A 20,512-nucleotide genomic window follows, 5' to 3' on the forward strand; every position below is an offset into this window, starting at 1 on the left:
CTCTCAACTCTCCTCTATCTGCACGTGTCAGCAGTCGTAGCTCAGCACGAGCCAGTAGGCAGGCTCGTGCTATTTCCTTTTCATTCTTCCTTCAGTTGCAACAACACAGACATGGTGACCTTGGCTTTACCTAGCGCAGTGAGGCATTCGCTGCAAAATGGCTTCGGCTTAGCTAAACTAACCCTGCCCTGCTTATGTAAGGAATAGTCACACTTGCATAACCTGCGTGGTCACATTGCAGCCTATTGCTGCAGTGCCCCGTGTATGCCACAGCATTGTCAGCGCAAACGGAAGAACTCATTGAGGCGCAGTTGACAGGGCAAATAACACGATTGCTCCAGAACTGCAGCCGGCAGAAAAATTCTAGAAGGTTTGGTTTGGTTTATTGGGGTTTAACGACCCAAAGTGACTCAGGCTATGAGGGACGCCGTAGTGAAGGGCTCCGGAAGTTTCGACCCCCTGGGGTTCTTTATGTCAACGTAAAATGCAGGCAAAACTCACCTCGAATCATGGATCTCTATGGGGAAATAAGGGACGTGTCATAATACCACCCCTCCCAAAAACATACATTCCCCTCACAACATCAGCAGAAGGAAAGCCCGCTCGAAAGATATTCACAGTAAACTTAAACACGATAAGTAAGTGCTGTATGTCGACGCTGCCGAGTACTGGCACAAAGAGGCATATGTTGTGGCTATAGCTGACCACAAAGGAGAACGCATAGTAACTGCTACCATACCAGCGAAAAGTCTAGAAACAGCACAAGAAGCAGCAATAGCATACGCCATGTGCTTAAAACGTTTCGCAGGAAATGACCATAATAAGCGGCTCAAGAACTGCGATAAATAACTTCATAAAAGGCAAAGTACGCCCCCGGCCGCAAAACTCATTAGCAAATACAGCCCAGAAACTCGAATTCAAATAATATGAACCCCCGCACACTCAGGCCTCCCAGTAAACTCCCAGGAGGATAATTATGCACCTTTCCTTTGCTTCCGAAGCTCCCGTTTTTATGTTTCGGCAGTCCGTTTAGCGCGTTTATGCTCCCTAGAGGCCCATATTCCGTGCGATGTCAGTCCACGATAACAAACCCTAGGTGGACAAAATTTCCGGAGCCCTTCATTACGGGGTCCTCATAGCCTGAGTCGCTTTGGGACATTAGATCACCCATACACCATAAACCTATCGATTGCTAAATCTCTCGCACGTTTAACAACGTGGACCGGATGATCATACTCCGCCCAACATCGGCGAGTGCCCACTCTCGAGGACGTCCGCTCGGGCTGACTTGCTTCGTCCATAGCGAGACACTGGAGAGGAAGCACGCAGCGGCTGAAGCTGCTGCAAATCACGTGGTACGTCGCGTGGTTACGCAGCTTAACACCTCCTGTTCAAGGTCATTCGTACATACACGGCGAAATCGGCGCTGCGAGGCTAGTATAGCTTTCGCTCTAAAAGGTCGTCTCTGGCCTGGTTCTGCGAAAGTAATGCTGCGATCGACTGTAATGGAAGTGGGCTGAGTTCTAAACGCCGCCGCAGTGGCTGTATTTTGGGGCTCGGCTGCTCACACAAAAAGACACGGATTCGAACCCGGCCGCGCCGGCCGCTTTTGATGCAGACGAAATGCTAGAGGCGTGTGTACTGTGCGATGCCAGCGCACGTTAAAGAAGCCCAGGTGGTCGGAATTATCTGGAGTCCTCCACTACGGCGTCCCCCATAGCCCGAGTCGCTTTGGGACCTTAAACGCCATAAAACTGTACCAGAAATGCATGTGAGTGAGAGGGAGAAAAACTATTTTGTAGAGGAATTCGGGCTTTCAGGACCTCTGGGTCCCCGCACGACTCCACCACACTCAAATGTTCATCCCTAAAAGGCCCATGCCGCTGGCAGTGCGGCTGGCAACGATCTTGTTTTGCCGGATCTGTGGACGTAGTGAAGTCTCCCAGTACTCCCATGTTTGGAGTGGCACCGGCCCGTAGGGTGTAGGAGAAGCCCGACAGGCCAGGAGGATATTGGTCACGTTTCCCTTCTGTGCATTCCACAGAGGGCAGGAAGGTGGGATAGTTCGGCAGTGGGAAAGCAGAGAGGGGGTAGGTGTGATCCTGGTTTGCAGACGACGCCATAGGTGTTGCTCCCTGGTAGGAAGGAAACACTCGGGGGTTGGGCATATTTGCTTTTCGGCACAAGCATCCGCAATGAGTTCAGTGAAGGTACCCGCACGCTCCTTTATGAAACCCCCCATTAGGTCCGCCTGTTCCCGGTTTCTAGACCCTCGGGCTAAAAAATTATGGCTGAGGCTTAGCTAAGGTTAAGCCTAGTCAGATGCGAAGCATATCGGTGGCTAGACTTGGTAATACATGGCTTTCCTTGGTTGCATACTTGGTCATTTTAATACAACCACTAGAAGCCTTCGTCGTGGGGGAAGACAACGGCATGGCTACAGCGGAACGCCGACTAACCCCGAGACGCGTGTTGGGTGAGCGCCTGGATTGCCACGGAAGCCGCGTCTGCCTGCCCGGTGGAGCGAGCGTTTCACCTACACCGAGTGTGAACGCGCGTTCGAAATGCGCGGGAATGCCGATCGAGGACATTCCGGCGTCTGTGCGATGGCATCGTCACGACGACGTCACGGTGTCACGTGGCGTGACGGCTAGGGGTCCCACGGCGACGGCGCGAGGTGGAGGCCGCCTCTCTCATCCGATGTCACGTGGTGTGACGTCACGGTGTCACGTGGTGTGACGTCACGGTGTCACATGGTGTGACGTCACGGTGTCACGTGGTGTGACGTCACGGAGTCATGTGGTGTGACGTCTAGGGGTACCACGCCGACGGCGTGAGTGGTAGCTCTAGCAATATGCTTCGCATGAAAATAGCTGTTGCTCAGCTCGGCTGAGCCGCGTTATACGGGGCCACGCGAAGACATAGGTAGCATCCGCCGCCCTTTTCCGCTTGAGATACTCTGCCATACTGCCGCCTCAACTGTGGTTGCGGCGTTCGCGGGCTCCCCTTTTCAAGCCTCCGACTTGTTATCAGGCATGCGACACAGCTGGCAAAGCGAGCGGAGGCGAGCGCAACGACGAGGCAAGCGGTGTGACGTCATACCAAACGGCGGCGGCGGCTCCGTGGCGAGGCACGCGGTTTGACGTCATGCCAGATGGCACGGCGAGCGCGCGGCGTCCGCCAGCTGCGGCGATTGCTAGACAACGGCTCAAGGCCAGACTATGTGCCTTCTCGGAGCACCGTAAAAGCGAAATCGCAAGTTCGTGGCCAATGCAGCTTCCGCTACAAAAATCGGCTACCCCATTGCCGAGGTTTCCAGAGTGCATGGTCACCGAGATGAGCTCAATGCTGCAGGAGGGCGGGTTCTGGGTGAGTATTTGGTAGGTGGATGGGTGGACTCTGCCCCTAGCATAATTCAGGAGTGCTGTTTTTGAATTACTGAGTATGTGGGTGGCACTGGAGCTGCCGAGCGCAAGCGCTATAGCTATTAAGGCGAAAGCCTTTAATGCTTCATACTGTCGTTAGCAGACGCTGTCGGCAGCCGTGTCGACAGACGCGTCGGCAGCGATGTCGACAGACGCGTCGGCAGATTTGTCCCCCTTTCGGCGTCACTGCTTAAAAAGAAACTGCGCCGAGGGTGGGAATCGAACGAGAGCCTTTGGCATTTGAAGCGGAGACGCTAATACTCCGCCACGAAGGCTCAAGGTTCGAGCATGAATAAAGGCGCATCTAGTGAATGCGTGGGTTTCATAAATAGAACAAAAGGAAAAAAAGTGAAGGAAAGTAAAAATCAAAATAAGAAAATAAACAAAAAAAAAAACAAAATAAAAATAAGATATGAAAATAAAAATAAAGAAAACAATAAAAATTAGAAAACGAACAAAAATAAAACAAAATAAAAATAAGATATGAAAATAAAAATTAAAAACAATAAAAATTAGTAAAGGAACACAATAAAAAAACAAAATATGAAAAATAAAAATAAATAAAACCAAACAGTGCGCCAGGGAACGCTTTCGCCTTGCAGCACTTCAGAGAGCCAAAGTGCCCCCTGAATTTTTCTTCTGCTTACTCTGAGTTCCCTTCGGTAATTCTCATAAATTTTGGGGTGTGCGGGGTGTAGGCAACCTCTGTAGGTCCGTGCTGGTCGCGTGCAGCATATGCCCATATAGCGTTCCGCTCATCGCCGTATCGTTCATGAAGGGCCGCTACCCTGGCTTCCCGCCACACAGGATTTCAGTCCGGGTGCTTGTTACGACGGAGTGGTCCAATGCGTAGCCTTTGACGAATTTCGTTGTATAGAGCTTTTAATGAGTTATGATTGGTGGGGATCCGATTTTGGCCTTTAGTAAGTGTATGCCTGCACGTAGGGGTGCTGGCTAGGCGGAGATATTTTTTCGGGCGGAGATATTTCGGCAATTTTTTTGAGGAAGCAAATGATGGAGTAAATCTCTCACATATCTCGGTGGACACCCCGCAGCTCCCGATTATTGGTCGCCGCTTCGCATTCCTGCCGCAAGTGCAGTGTGCAAGAGTAGGGCGCACTGTACCGCAAGCTGGGCTATTACTTAAGGGAGTACAGACATCTAATTTTGGTGGCATGTTTTCTTCTCTATAATGATGCGGAAGGCACTACTATACATTAATCACCATGTAGTATTGGACTATGATGGGTAAAAAATTTATACTCGAATTTCTTTCTCGTGCTAATATGGTAGCGGCTTCAGCAGCGCAACGTAGACATCAGAATGTAGTTGTATGTCACGTGAAGCACGAAAAAATTGTTATATAGTCGCTGCTTCCTCGTTTTAATTCACTACAGTGCTACGCCAGCCTTCCTCAAGGGTCCGAACGACAAGGAATCTTGAAGCACCGATTATACTGAAGTTTTTCCATGGCTCACGGGAACTATAACCTCTCTTGGACGTCATACTCATCGTTCATCAAGAGGGCGCTGGGCCTACCTATCTCCACCTCTACAGACCGCCTGTTGGAAATGGGGGTGCATAATGCTTGGATTGAACTCGCCGAGGCGGTGCGAATCGCCCAGCTCGAAAGACTGAGTACAACGAATACGGGCCGGACCATCTTAGAGTGGGTCGGCCGAAAAGTAGATAGGGGCATATGTGACAAGGTCGCCCTACCGCCACAATGTCGCGAGAATATCATCGTTCCCCCCCCCCCCCCCCTCACCCGCAACATGCACCCAGAACATCACAGGGAAAGACGGGAGAAGAGGGCGGAGGCGTTGGTTAAAAGGGCCGGGAATTTCAGGGCATATGAGGTTGCCTACGTGGACGCAGCGAGTGGCAGGTCGGGGGCAGCGGTCGCCTCAGTGGTCGACGGCCGAGGTGCCCCAGTCGCCGCCGCCTCCATTAGGAGTAGAAACATAGATACGGCCGAGGAGGTCACAATAGCGCTTGCTTGCGCCGGAACCAAGGCTAGTTTGATTCTTAGTGACAGCAAAACAGCAATCTGCAACATCGGAAAGAGCAGGGTCTCGCCAGAAACGGCTCGAATTCGGTCCGCAGCCAAAATTGATCGCAAGATCACCTTAATTTGGGTCCCAGCACACACATCCGTCCCCGGTAACGAGGCGGCCCACATGTTAGCCCGAGATCTCTACTTCCGGGTAACTGTAGAGGCACCCGACCCCCAGGGGATGGACGAACGTTTGCAAACGTACGCGGAAATCGCCGTGCACTACAGGTTAGGCAGGCGTCTAATGCCACCACCAGATCCAAACTTAACCAATACAGAGGCCATCGCCTGGCGACGATTACAGGCCGGAAATTTCGTTAACCCCGTCTGGTTATTTCAAACCACGTTAGACGATAAAAAAGATGACAAATGTAAGACCTGCGGTGCGAGGGGGACCCTCGATCATATAATTTGGCAATGCCCCGGATCCCCGGGTGCTGCGGACAATATTAAGAGTAGAGCAGCCTGGGAGGCCCTTCTGCGAAGCGGCGTCCCCGCTGACCAGAAACGAGCTGTCCGGCTGGCGGCTGAAGCCGCGAGGAGCCAATGTATCTTCGCCAGTCATTAGTCGCGGAGGTCCCGTCCCCCGTCCCCTAGGCCTGCGTGCCAGGGACGGGGAGTAGGGGGCCTCCTATATCGGTGGAAATAAAAGTTATCATCATCATCATCTGCTGTTGAAACCGAAGTCGAAACAGCACGAGAAATAAATTTGATTCTAAATTTTTTAGGATCGTAGGAGGATACGACGTGGTAAACCGTGCTTAAGAATTCCTTCGTACTCATAACAAAGGGGAAAACGCGCACCAAAAAATTAGGTGTGTATACTGTTTTAACAAGTTTATTCTGTACGAGACGCTGATAAGTATGGCACCCTCCGGAATATTCTGTGGCAAGCAGTTGGCATACTATGATTTTTTCCGACGCAACGTGTCGAGAACTACTATTACTAGGACACCGACGGCTTTTCGACCGAACGAGCTGTATACGCTGTCGCGTAATAGGTCATTAGGTAATCTACAAACACGGATTGTCTTATATATTCTCATATGTTCTCTTCTCTTTGAGTCACATGCAGGCTATTATGTCTGACAGTTCGCCTCGCCACTAGGAAAGTGCCTTCATTAATACTGCTTCGACGCTCTTCGAGACATTAGAGAGTTTTAGTATTGCGGGCTTTGCGTAATTGCGTGCATAGCGGAATAGCGGGTCCAGAGTGCGCATGCGCAGAACGCTAACGGGCAAATAGCGTTAGCGTACGCACGCAATTTTCAGAATTTAGCGTTGCGGCTTTTGCGCCCTTAGCGTGGAAACATGGCAGCGTCCTTTCAAGCGAGAGCCGCCCGCTTCAGCCGATTCAGCAGCTCTTGCGATTCCGGTCGGCATGTTTACCGGCAACTACTGGTGTTGTTGGTTTTCGCTATGACTTACCTTGCTTCGACGATAAAGTTTAAGCTGCAATTCAGCCCAGTTTTTGAGATACGCTCTCGATTCTGGAGCGCGCAAGCCTAATGGAAACTCAAGCTGCACTGCTACCGTCTGCAACGGCCCGAAACGCAGCAGAAACCTAGCAAAAACGTCTGGAACGAGACAAAAATAGATTTGGAGGTTTTTCGCGATGTTTTATGGACTTAAATTATGTAAAAAGAGTTTATATTAAATTTACATAAGTTTTTTGAACATTAGACGTCATGTGATGGCAAATATTCTTGCTCCAACGGCTTGTAGTTAACATTGCCTTTACTAGATGGCGCCACTGTTTTGCGTTTTTATTTCATTTTATTGTAATTTCGGGGTCATTTTGCAGACGAAAATGAACACTGCACTAATAATTCGTATAAAAAACTCGGAAATATTATAATTTGGCAAGTTAGCGGTCGTGTCGACCATTTTAGAAGGACCATTCGCATCCATGTCAAGCAGATGGCGTTTAACGTTTTCAAAACGCTATGCTAAAACTATCTGTGGGCATAAGTTGCTTGCGACCAAGACCTACTGAACTACAGACCTGCACAAATGGCCCTTCTCCAGCGCGCATGTTCTAGTTCATGCCTTTTGCCGCTAGGGTAGAAACATTACGGGCGGCGTGGCGCTAATATATACCTGTTGAGAAAATGGCCTCCTCCATCATTTTATTTCAAACAAGGTAGTTTTGTCGTTTGTCCACGTAATCAGTAACATCTATGCTAGGCACGGTGGTGCCGACGAAAAGAAAGCGGATAAAAAGGAAGACGTTTTTTATACTCTTCCAGAGCGAAAAAAGTCGTTATTATGGATATTTTTATTGCTGATGTTAAGATAGCCGAGGAAGACGAAACAAATGTATTAAATATCTTGCTCAAATTGGCAAACGATGATGATGATGACAGCAGACGAACAGGTCAACCGAGCGCCCTCATCGGCCAATAAGCTAACGAAAGTTGGCGCACGCTGCTCCGTAGGACCCCGCCATATGTGCAGGTCTGTAGTTCATTAGGTCTTGCTTGCGGCACGCTAACGTAATTTCCCTTAGGTCCGCTATCACGCTAACGCTATACTAAAACTCTCTTCTTATTGTTGTCCTCTAGAAGTAAATGGCGCGTACCCACGGTGGGGTTTCGGCCAAGACGCAGGCGGCGACTGACAGGTGCTAAAAACAAAAATATAAATAAAATGAAATAAAAATAAAAAATTCAGATACTATGATTGAAATTAAAAACACATCATTTTAGTCGCTCAACCCGGCCCTGGACAAACTTTTTTTTTTCTGGGAAAAACTTTCATGATCATCATCATGACAAGCATCATCATTCAACTTGCTGCTCTAGCAGCTCATTCGTCACCAGTGCGCCTCGCGCGTTAGATTCAGGAACAGCCACAATCCTGTTGGGTGCTTTCGGGCAGCTATATCTTCCAGATGAGAATATCTTCTCACTCATAGCCTTAGTTCCTGTCTTACATCACTTCCTTGGTCCGAACTTCTCAGAAGCTTAACGTTATTGCGTTGTGCGGCCTGAAGCGACACGCAGCATTTGGGAGCTACGCGTCTCAAGCCGGACTTTCCTGTGGAGACGGTGGCTTTATTTCCGCAAACGAAAAGGCGCACCATAAGGGTAAGTTTTCGATTGTCCATCCTGGTCGATTTTACGCCTTTTGGGTTGTAAGGTAACACCCACTAAAGATATTATTTAAGAGGCGATGGCTCAGCGGATACGGAGCTAGGCTGGTGACCCGAAAGGCGCGCGTTTGATCCCGGCCGCGCCGGCCGAATTTCTAGAGGTCCGTGTACTGTGTGATGTCAGTGCACGTTAAAGAACCCCAGGTGGTCGAAATTTTCGGAGCCTTTCACTACGGCGTCCCTCATAGCCTGAGTTGCTTTAGGATGTTAAGCCCCAATAAACTGGCAATCCTCTTCGAGACGCTAAAGATTGTGCTGCGCGTCTGACGGATATGGCATCCCTTTGCTTCGAGCTCGTTGCAGCGTGGAGACTTTAAAGTGCCATTAGGTTTCGTCAAAAAATTTTCAGCCAATCTGCGTAGTTAATCAAACGCGAAGTAGATGTTCTCACACTGCTTATTCCTGGTATACTTTTATAAGCGACGCAGTGTCCTGGCGTTCGACGAGGCCGCTCCACCTCCTCATCGGCTGAGACGCTCGACGCGGCGTCGCCAAAGACTCCGCCGCGCTTCAAACTCGCGCAGAGAGAGAAAGATACGGCTTTCACGAAGCAAATGAGAGAGTTTTATTCGCAATCTAATCTCATTCGCAGCGTAAAAGAAAAGACAGAAAATTTAGAAGACGCTCAAGCTTCGCCTTCAAGAGCGGAACGCGACTGCGTGCCAGCTATGCCCTGGAGTCCACCGAACGCCATCGCACGTTTTCCGCGTCGCCTTGCCCTTTGGACAATTCGAAAACTGGTTCTATGAGGAAATGACAGAATAACAGCCTCATTTACGTCAGTGGGCACCCGAACCGCGCATGATAAGATTTTTTAAAGCGAAAGCTATACTGCGGCATGTTCCGCGAGTTTCGCCTATCACGTCGCTTTGACCTTGATAGTGACCTTCAGCTGCTCCGGAGCTGCGCTGAAACAAGATGAAGAGCAGGACCATCGAAAACAAAGTAAAGGGGCATAACTGGCCCCTTGGTACAGTAGCGAGTTCAGTCGCGCTTTATTCTACGTGACGGTAGTGAGAGATGTGCCCTCATGCGTTGGCATTGACAGCGTTGTGGCAGAAACGCGGCAAGAGCTATAAGCCTTCGGCGGCGTTCATTGCGTTACTGGCGATGTCATTGTCAACGTTTTAGACGCCGATGATTTTGAAGAAAGGATGGGCGCATAACTGGCTCGTGGGGTCAGTGGACGCATGAATCGCGCCTTCAGGTTCTGTACGTACTTACGTGGGTGGCGAAACTGAGATGTGGGCTGCATCCGTTAGCTCTGACAATGTTGTGGCAGACACGCGGCACTGCAGGAATAGGCCGCAGCGTTCATTGGGTGGGTAACCCCTCGCGATCAACCCACCTGCCACGGTGGCAGGGTGGGCGCGCTGCCTATCCAGTGTCCGGAACGCACTCAATGTTACAGACGTCAAGACGCGTCAAGTTGCCCGATACATCACAGCTTTCGCACTCTAACCAGGTTAAAAAGTAGTTAAACCACAGATTAAATCGCAGCTAATTTTTTTTTTTACTTAGCTCCCGGTTATAGGTCGCCGGTTCCCCCATTTATTGGTCGCCGTTTCGAAGTCCTGCCGCGAGCTGGGCTGTAACATAGTAAGTTTATGCTGCACGAAACGCAGAGTCTTGACACTATTCAAACATTCTGCGGCAATTTTTTCCAAGCAACGGATTCCGACTCGCAGTGCCTACTGCTATTACTACACGGACGGCTTTTTAACCGAACCAGCTGCATGTGCTGTCGCGTAAAAATTGGTTTTTGAGGTAAGGAAATCACGCAGTAACTGGCTCTGCGGCATGAGTTGGAAAGGAATGGATAGAGGAGGGAGTGAAAGAAGAAAGGAAGAAAGAGGTGCTGCAGCGGAAGTTTTCGAATTAATTTCGACTACATGGGGTTCTTTAACATGCACTGACATCGCACAGCGCACGGGCGGCTTTTATGTTTAGTCTCCTCCGAAACTCGGCCGCTGCTGTCGGGTTTCTCTAGATTTTGAAAAAAAAGGAAACGCGCGTAGCTTGTTTACTGGGTCAGTGGGCGCCTTATACGCGGTACGAACGTCGACTAGAGCTAACGATTTTAGTCGGCGTTAATTGTTCGTTGTGTATTGGGCAGCTAGACGCGGCTTGGCGTCTGTAACGTTGAGTGCGTTAAAGACGCCAACCCTAGAACGCACTCAACGTTAGCAGCGCCCACCCTACGCCAGTGCAGGTGGCAGTTAATGGTTGATCGCGAGAGGTTGCTCACCCAACGAACGCTGAGGCCTATTGCTGCAGTGCCGCGTGTATGCCACACCATTGTCAGCGCTAACCCATGCAGCTCACATCGCGCTCTCACCCCCGCCACGTACTACCTCAAAGCGCGGTTGAGGCGACCACTGACTCGGGAGCCAGTTGTGCGCCCTCCCTTCAAATTCATCGGAGTCTAGCTTTGCGCAGAGGCACTGTAGCATCCAATGACGTATCATCAGAATCTAGAACAGTGTCAATGCCAACGCGAATGAACGCACTGAACGCCGACGGGCTATAGCTCCAGTGCCACGTTTCTGCCACAACATTGTCAATGTCAACGCAAGCAGCGCACACATGTCACTACCGCCACGAGCTGAAAACACGAGTGAGGCGTCCACTGTCCCTGGTGGCCAATTATGGGCCTTGCTTTCGAAGCTCCCGCTCTTAGTAGGTTTAGATGCCGGTTTAGCTTGTTTAGCGCTTTTACGCTCCCTGTCGGTTTCTAAATCCACCGCACGGTTGGCAGTTGGCAATGTCAGACGGATAATCTGACTCGGCCAGATGTCTGCGACCACCAGCTTTTCTGCGCATTAGCTCGGCCTGACTTGCTTCGTCCTCTATAGCAAGACACTGGATCCACAGCGCGCGAAGGCCACGACCATGCCGGCTGGACCGAGACGGTGTAGCCGCTGCTAGTTACGTGGTGCGTCACGTGGTCACTTACGCAGCTCCACTCCTCCTGTCCAGTGTCATTCGTGCAGAAAGAGCTAAATTGGCACTGCCAGGATAGTAAAGCTTTCGGTTTAAAACCAGCCCAAAGACCCTCATGTGATCGAAATTATACCGGAGGCACCTCTTCATTTCCTCTTTAACCCCCTCCTTTATCTCTACCATTACGGCGTTGTTTGGGTGTCCACCGAGATATGTGACACAGTTGCTGCATCATTTTCATTCTTCAAAACCAATTTTAGAATTTCTTATTATCCTACATTTTGGCTAGAAGAGGTACACGCTAAAAAGACGCTGCCTTCAGATTTGTAGCCACCGCGTTGGCTCAGTGGTTATGGCTCCCTGCTGCTGGCCCGAAAGACGCGGTTTTGATCCCGGTCGTGGCTGTCGTATTTCAATGGAGGCGAAATTCTAGAGGCACGTGTAATGTGCGATATCAGTGCGCGTTAAAGAACCGCAGGTGGACGAAATTCCCGGAGCCCTGCACCAAGGCATCCCTCGTATTCTAAGTCGCTTTGGGGACGTTAAATCTCCGTAGACGATAAACCAAGACTTCGTTGTTGTAACCATCGTTGGATATTTACATTCTTTCACTCACTGACCACGTAACAGTGGGGGTGTTGCAGTCAGTTTTTATAGATTTATTCATAAAAATAGAGGAAGCTACGTGCAGTTTTGATCTGAAAGAGGGCATGTGTGGAATTTCGTTCTTTTTCTGCCAGTGGCTGGGTGATCACCGCAAACCATAGTTGTTTTTTATGCGTAGCATATTGCAATCACTCAGTTCAGCCCTTGGGCGCGGCCGGGCAGCCACCAAACCACGTGACGTGACGTCACGTGGTTTGGTTACGTCACGTCACGTGGTGCGTCACCAAACCACGAAAAAAAAGAAAAAATAAAAAGAAAAGGGGGGGGGGGAAACGACAGCTGAGCATGGTGGCGGTTGCCACCGCCCCATTTCAAAGGGGGCGCTCCTATCCATCCATTCATCCATCCATCCATACGTCACGGAGGAAAAGCTGCTGAGAAAATCGAGTGCCGCCAAGTAATACCTCGCGCAAAAAGACCGCGCAATATGCAACGCATTCTTGGCTTAACTAAGCTAAGCCTGGGCATCCTTTTTTTCCTTGTAGATATCTTACCTTTTGCCTAAATATGGTTACATCAAAATACAAGCCATCTTTAACCGTTTTACTCACTTTCACAACGCTTAGTTTCGCAGCAACAAACCGTACTAACTTGACCACTACGTTTTTTAGTCCTTAAAAGAATATATTCATGAGAGAATGCCACTTCCTTGCTTCATTGCTGCCTGCGAGTTTTATGTTTTCCGCCAGTCGTAACGTTTTAACTGACCTTTGAGGCAGTAATGGGTAGTTTCGAGGTACTCTCAGCAGCAAGTTAGGCAGCTGTTGTTCCCCTCCTTGCAAAATTGACTCGTTTTTTCTCCACATCATGATACTCGCACCATTTTTCACACCTTTGTGGAGTGAGATAAAATCCTTGAATGTAATCAGCGGCCTGTTATCAACGCTAGCCGCTATCTCATTTATCCGAAGGCAGAGAGTTTCGACACGCCTGTCCACACATTTGGAGTACAGCTATAAAACTTAAGATATATCTTAAGAGCCTCTTGTTACCAGCAGATGAGTCAGAAAAGGATAATGTACTGTGTAGCACGGAAACAGACGCTCTTGACTTCAATCATTGGTTCATACTTATGAAATGTGCTGCCTATAAGTAGCTGTTGGCTGACTTTACAATGTGTATAAATCCAGCATTTCTTCCTTCCGTATCATTGCTTTCCTTCTGGGAAGATCTAGGTCGACACACTGAATTGTTTGACGTTTCCACTGTTTCAGTTTATCTCTACCTTTCTACCAGCTCTTCACAAGCTCCTGAGCTTCAGGTGTCTCTTGATTACTTTGGTTTGGTTTAATGGATTTAACGTCCCAAAGCAGCTCAGGCTATGAGGGACGCTGTAGGTAAGGGCTCCGGAAATATTGAACGCTTGGGGTCCTCTAACGTGCGCTCACATTGCGCAGTACACGGGCCTCGCCCATGCCTGGCTAGAGGCCGTTTATTGCAAAAAGTATATCTAGGTTTATTTCCAACCTTGCTTCAAGTTGTAGCAAGCAGGATACATGCCTAACATTACCAAGCACGTCTTTTGTGTTCTAAAGGAACACTGTTGAAAACGGGCCTTCCGTTCTGCTAGGAAGTTTCTGAGCATCTGTTGCTCCAAAAATTCAATCTCTGCGTAACTCATCGCTGAACCTACTATTTCTTCCATGGCAACGCTCTTACAGGCATGGACATACGCCGAGACGAAGCTGCTCGCAACCAACATATCCCGAGAAAGCAGGTGCTCCGCCCGCTCTCATTGCCTGATGCCAAAGGGGACGATGGAGACGACAGTCATGCAGTCGGGCACCGAGGCATCTTCGGAGTGAACGAAAGGCCGAAAGACTTGCTCCCCACGGCACTCGCCACAGTGGATCCTTGCAGCCACGGCCAGCTGGAGGACTTGCATGCTAAGCTGCTTTCTCCATGCTTGCAGCTGAGCGCTAGCGACTCCACGGCCCAGGTATGGGATGCACGCCTTTAAGACCAGTCGCTTGTATGATGTGAATGCTAAAGCACATTACATTATTTCTTGACTGCGCAGTGAAGCGCACTTTTTCCTATCAACTTAGCCAGAAATGTCAGTCTCATTGCGCCTTGAATAGAGCGGCGTTATTTCAAATATGCCTCCCTTCAATGCACCGATGTGGAGTGTATTAGCAATGCCAAAAGCTACGAGCGATACAAAGTAAACATATTCGACTTATACTCAGTAACACCCGTTTCAGCGCAGCGGCTACGTACAAAATTCACCAGGAAGCTCAAACGCATCGGAAATCGATATTTGTTTTCATAGTTCATGCCCCGATTTCGGGCACTATTTTTAAGCTTGCGAGCTGCGAGGTGTGCAAGTGAAATGAGGTGGTCATTGGAAAACATGATACATATGCACATTCGCTTCTTTTAGCGCGAGTTGGAGACCGTTCTCTCCTACAATGAAATGAAAATCACTTCCGGCATGTTTCGCTTTATTTCTTCAGAAGGAGCAAGAAACCATGGGCAATGCGCTGGACACATGGCGAGAAGGCTGCACAGCGCTGCAACTGGGGGGAAAAATCAACGGAACTGAGGACACGGCGGCTCTCATCCAACTGGCAGCGAGCGTTGCGTGCAAGGAATCCACTAACACCTGCAAAGGCACCAGGGATGGAAACGGCACTAAATGCATCGGTGAGCCACTGATGGGTGATCTCACTAGGAAACATAACGTGGCACTTCATTCTACTGCCCTTACAGAGAGGTATACTTTGCCAGCTTCAGGCTATAGGTGAAATAACGATAAATATTACACTATAATGAAAAAATACAATAAAAATGTCTTCAGATATAGGTATGTACAGCGAGGGCATTAAAACTGCACGTTTCTCGTAACAGTGTGCTCAGTGCTGCGGTGCGTGTCAAATACGAACAGTTTCTTTGGCTCCAAATAATCATCATCAAGTGAACCTGTTTTGTATTTTAGCTTGCACTCATGTGGGCCAGTAATTGAATGCACTGACCATCGTAATTAATCTAACAGAAAGCCTTTGAGACGCTTCGTTAAACTCTTTTGAGAGGACTTAAGTAAACGTTTTAGTGCCCCGCGCCTAGCATGGCGCATACTTGCACTGACTAAAATGAAACAATCCCACTCACCTACGCAGCCACCTGCTACCTCGGGACAGCGGACGACATCGTCCGTGGCCTTCGTTCGCTAAGCGCAGACGCCGTGTCCACCAGGCGAGTGCTGACCTGCGACGAGAGCCCCCGTGAGAAACTCTGCACGGCACAGCAACCAGCCAGCATGGTCGCTCTGTGCCAAGGCTTTGCAGCGTTCCGTCCCGTCTCAAAATGACATGGTCCGGCGACCGGTGCTGGTAAGACGAATGTGATGAAGCGGGACGGATGTGTCGAACGAGTATAGATGAACGCAGCTAGGAGCTGCGAGACGCTGAAGCCAGTTTTTCACACCAGTTACTTCCAGTGGAGCTCCGCCACCAACAGAAGCCGGGTGTTCCAACTCATTCGCGGGTACAGATTGCGCAACGCACTCATCATCATGGTGGAATTCCAGTTACCAGTCTCAACCGTTTGGATGTGCTTTTCACTAAATAATTGAGAGTTCGAACGGGTATATCAGAGTCTGAGAACGATGGGGATTTGCTTTTTTATATTGCCGGCACATATTTTCCTCGCCGCTTTACGAAGTGCATCGTTAACGATGTTAACTAGGTGAGAAATCTGCTCTTTGGAAACTGTCTGGCAGCGTTCTCAATACAGAATATTACCGAGGTTCCCGCTGATAACGCTGGTAAGGAGCTTAAGTTCTCCATTTACCCGCTGATCCCAGTAGGGAAAAATGCAGCTCTCCTGCTGGCTTCCGGCCATTCGAGTTGTCAATGTCAAAAGGGCCTGTCCGCGTGGAGGCGTACATAAGCTTCTCGTGAAATGGCGTTCTTCTTTTAGTATTTTTGAGCTAGTAGCTCAGGAAGATTGTACAGTTTTCTACGGTGACAAGCACACTCCTAGTCACTGCGTAGAAAACGGTGTAACCAAACGATGCGTTGGGAATACGATGAGCCTTGCTCCGTACCCCTTCAGACGTGCCATCTTCGGTAAATGAAACGCAACCCCTAGAAAACAAATGTCAGTTACCGGAGAGGGAATAAAGACGGGATAAGTGGGCATTTTCTGAGACCCCTTTTTACATTTTTCGAAGTGACATTGAACTTAGACTAATTTTCACTGCACGTCACCTGAGATCTTCTCGATTTGCTCTCTGATCTGGTTTCCCGCTCTGAATTTGACCCTCTAGCTTCGAAAACTACTTAGTTGTATTAGTACAGCGCCGGCCCATGCCATTTGCTCCGAGTTGCAACAAAGACGCCGGTTTGCTTATTTTTTCTCGAAAACACTGTACGTATTTAACATCCGAACGCTTAACTGGACTGTGTCGATACGTTCTGATGGAATAGTGCTGATACAGAATTGTGGGCTTGTGAGACAACAATGTTGTGTACATGCCTGTTTCGATACGTAGCGGCGACATATCCGATCCAGTTCAGTCGTTGTGAACGATGACGGTATCAGTGGTGGCGCCTGCGGAGCAACTTGTGGTGCTAGGGCATAATTTTGTCAAAAGCAATGAGGCATAAAAAACAAAAGAAAAATACAAGAATTTCGCAGAACCAACGGAATAAAAACTGCAGACAATGTAATAATGAGACAAATCATGAGAACCACAGCAGTCTGTATACACTTCATTGCAAATGACACCAGAATATTGTATTGCAGCATCGTTATTATCACTCTATTATACACAGATAAGGAACCATTAGAAATGTCTTAGTTGTGAGCGTTAAGATAAAAAAACCGTTAAACGTTGTGGGCGTGAATCCATCAATATAATACATGTATGCTCTCATTGTTATAACATTGTAAATTAGTAATTACGAGACATAACCAAGCCGCAGTGACGCTTTAACTTTTCATAAAGAGCATAGATGATGTCGAAATATATATATGAATTTTACTCCCAATTGATGGGGAATCTGTTAACGCTAGTATTGAAATAAGTGTTTCTCCTGCAAAAACTTAGCATTTTACCCGTTGTAAGTTTTCTCAACACAGTTTTACTATTTCATTTCCAGCGGCAGTAATGAACAAGGTAATTCTAATGTGGTCTGGAAGTTTCGGTTGCAACGTCGGAGGATGCTCGGAAATTAGAGTTTAATAATGGATTATACATGTAGGATTTCATTGTTGAAGGGGTGCTAGCTAAAAAAAAAAAACTAAAAACTGAATGGAAAAAATTAACTAGAAACTTTATGAACAATGAAAACGATAGCGGAACTGAGTTTCGGCCAAAGAGAAACTTCAGTACGAATCGACATAAAAGAACGTATACTTTCACAAAACATGTCGTGTGCGCGTTTAACACGAAATCATTGATTGTGAGTGATAGAAAATCATAATTTTTCCCGATACCACCAACACAAGCTCAATATTTTACCGACATGGGCTTAGCTCATGACGTCACAGACAATGTTGCGTGTAAAAATCACCCAGATTAAGGCCACGAAACGATAAAATGGTTCGCGCCGCAGCAAGACGGCACTCGGCCACGAAAGTCTGCACAAAGGATTAGAAGCCTGTAGACCAATACGGCAGTGGTTGCTTCGTGGTTTGAGCATCCGCCAAGCATGTGAGATGTGGCGGGTTTCGATTCCCAGTGCTGTTGGGTACCCATCGGTGATATAATGCGTAGGAGCTTCCTCTGACCAAATTTTCGCTAATGTCGCATGCAATGCTTGGGAAATGGTTTCCTGACCTCAGTTTACAATTGTAGATCGAAACACCTTGTGCCACGACGCTTCTTGGTCGAAGCTGCACTTGTGCCACAAAAGTACGTCATCATCATCAAGCCTCCTAGCGTGAAATTTTCGGTAAGATGCGCGGGCGTCAAAAAGGCCCTGGATTGCCTTTAAATTCACAATCACCTGAATGTTACCTGGTTTCGAACATTCACACAAGATACCCAGTTACAGTGCTAAACGTTTTAACGTTGAATTTCTGACTTGTAATCGCATTCGCAGTACTTAAATGCATAGTCTACTGTTATTTCTCCTCACAAAGAAGCGCACATATAAGAGGAGAGACTGCCATCAAAAATAATCCACTGATATATTAACCGTATCCTCCAAATGATGACAAGTACCCAGGGCCTTTGAGCTTCATTTCATATAAATGATGGCTCGACTTAAGCTTATCTGCTTTTTATAGAGACATAATGATAATATTGCATTAGTCGCCTAAGTGCACCTTTAGGAAAAGTGCGTCATGGCACAAGCTACATCTCTTCACACAATGCAGGGCTGACAACCCATTTCCAAGCATTTCTTCCCAATGGAGTTAAACAGGAGGCAAGGCGAAAGCTAATCCCACTGTACCATCGTAAGATACCCGGTAGCACCGGGCATCGAACCCCGTATCTCCCACATGCAAAGAGGATATTCAAACAATTGGACCATAGCTACAGTGTTCTACTGAGCCTGAATTTTTCTCGACCCCGGAGTCTCTGCATTGTCACTACTCTGGTTGCATACCGCTGGTTGCATAGTTTGCGAGGTCCGATAGGAAAGCATACGAATTTAGATTATTCAAGCAGATCTATTTGCACAAACTGACACAAATTAGTTTAGCACACCTTTCATGTCAATGACAGATAAAGAAATAATGTTTATTTGGGCGGCCAATCTTAGTGGTTTGAGCATCCGCCAAGCATGTGAGAGGGGCGTGTTTCGATTCCCAGTGCTTTAGGGTACCCATCAGTGATATAATACGTAGGAGCTTCCCCTGACCAAATTTTGGCCCGTTCAGCGCGACGATTAGCCCGTTGGGAACAGCTTTGAACGCAACGCATTTTTGAGGAGAGGAAATGGCTCAGATCTCTGTGAACACACGAACCCCGCCGTAAGGAAAGGGAGCTAATTGGGAGTGAAAGAGAGAGAGAGAAAGAGGTGCCGTAATGAAGGAAACGAAAATTGGATTTGAGGAAGCGAAGTTGCGGTAACTGTCTCACACCTCTCGGTGGACACATGTTGCGAACACTGAGAGCATCGTTTAGTGTCTAACTCGGCACCACTAATGAATGCGTCTCATCGACCGTGTATGACGCCTCAGACACCATTGCAGTTTTGTATAGCCTGCACATTGCTCATTCTCATTGACGAAACATTTCGAGGTCAGCGATATGGATGTGTCTAGTTTTGTCCTCGTGTGGGGGCTCTTGATCGTGACCAAAATGATCGCATGAACAGCGCTGCCAGTTAACCCTTACTACGCAGGTACGAGCACCTGCAGGCTGATGCCGCTCTGTCCGACGCCTCGCAGTGACACACGGCCGCTGAAGTGGCCGTGTTTGGATTCGATATAAAGGATGACCTGGACTATCGAATGGAGGAGGAACTACAGCAGTTCTGTCCAATCCTTGTTCAAGGCCGTCGACCAGCGGTACCTGGACCGTGCAGCACTGCTTCGGAGAAGCTGTGCCTGTTTGTCTGCGGCGCTGCACCAACAGACGCCTCAAAGCAAACTTCAGGTCCCTGTAGAGGCCTGCTTATGAATGTTCGTATTATTTTATAATGGAATGCGTATATTAGATTATCATCACTCCGCGAATAAATCACGTACTGAAACGAAGAAACGTAGTTGTGTGTGAAGACGCAGACTAAACGATTTGATGCTCTGGTGAATCCACAAGTTTTTGTTTTGGCTGACCCCAGCTGGCATACTTCGCCCTTGCTGCGCTGTGGCGTTTATTGTGCAGAGCGAATAACCATGCCCATGCATGGCATAGAATCGGATTTTCTTATCAATGCCGTTCATGCCGCAAAGAAGGGTTTAAACTCTATTCTAAGAATAAAGATTCTTCCTCAATTACAGTGGGAATCGAACATGACTTTATATTACGCACATGCAAACATGTTAGAGTGAAGCTCAAGAAGACTCACAATTTTTGCACCCTACAGAATATGGATAACGCACCTCAACCGTGGTTATAGCTTTGAGCGGAACGCATTTTTGAGGAGAGCAAACGGCTCAGATCTCGGTGGGCACCCGAGCCCCGCCGTAAGGAAGGAGGTAGCTGGGAGTGAAACAAGAGAACGAGAGAGAGAGAAAGGTGCCCTAATGAAGGAAACTAAAATTGCATTTCAGGAAAGAAAATTGCAGTAACTGTCTCACACATCTCGGTGGACACCCGCAGCCCCGATTATAGGTCGCCGATTCGAATTCCTGCCACAAGCTCTCTAA

At 48.3% G+C, this 20,512-nt stretch overlaps 1 protein-coding gene across 1 annotated transcript; it reads left to right on the forward strand.

Moving 5' to 3' along the window:
* Positions 1 to 7,949: 7,949 nt before the first annotated feature.
* LOC149342653 (uncharacterized) lies at positions 7,950 to 20,069 on the forward strand. The gene is made up of 5 exons (XM_089545097.1): positions 7,950 to 8,570; positions 13,906 to 14,183; positions 14,701 to 14,890; positions 15,364 to 15,576; positions 19,546 to 20,069. The coding sequence occupies exons 2-4, from the start codon at positions 13,908 to 13,910 to the stop codon at positions 15,552 to 15,554; spliced, it is 657 nt and encodes a 218-aa protein (XP_089401223.1). The 5' UTR covers positions 7,950 to 8,570; positions 13,906 to 13,907; the 3' UTR covers positions 15,555 to 15,576; positions 19,546 to 20,069.
* Positions 20,070 to 20,512: the final 443 nt, after the last annotated feature.

This window comes from Amblyomma mixtum, chromosome 5, assembly GCF_055824585.1.
Source record: "Amblyomma mixtum isolate Tamu chromosome 5, ASM5582458v1, whole genome shotgun sequence".
NCBI classification, from domain to species: domain Eukaryota; kingdom Metazoa; phylum Arthropoda; class Arachnida; order Ixodida; family Ixodidae; genus Amblyomma; species Amblyomma mixtum.

Excerpts from the sequence above, each read along its gene's own strand:
- LOC149342653 (XM_089545097.1), top strand. The coding sequence starts at position 13,908 with ATGGACATACGCCGAGACGAAGCTGCTCGCAACCAACATATCCCGAGA. Across the intron at positions 14,184-14,700 it reads CTAGCGACTCCACGGCCCAG|AAGGAGCAAGAAACCATGGG; the intron begins GTATGGGATGCA and ends TTATTTCTTCAG. Across the intron at positions 14,891-15,363 it reads AAACGGCACTAAATGCATCG|CCACCTGCTACCTCGGGACA; the intron begins GTGAGCCACTGA and ends TCACCTACGCAG.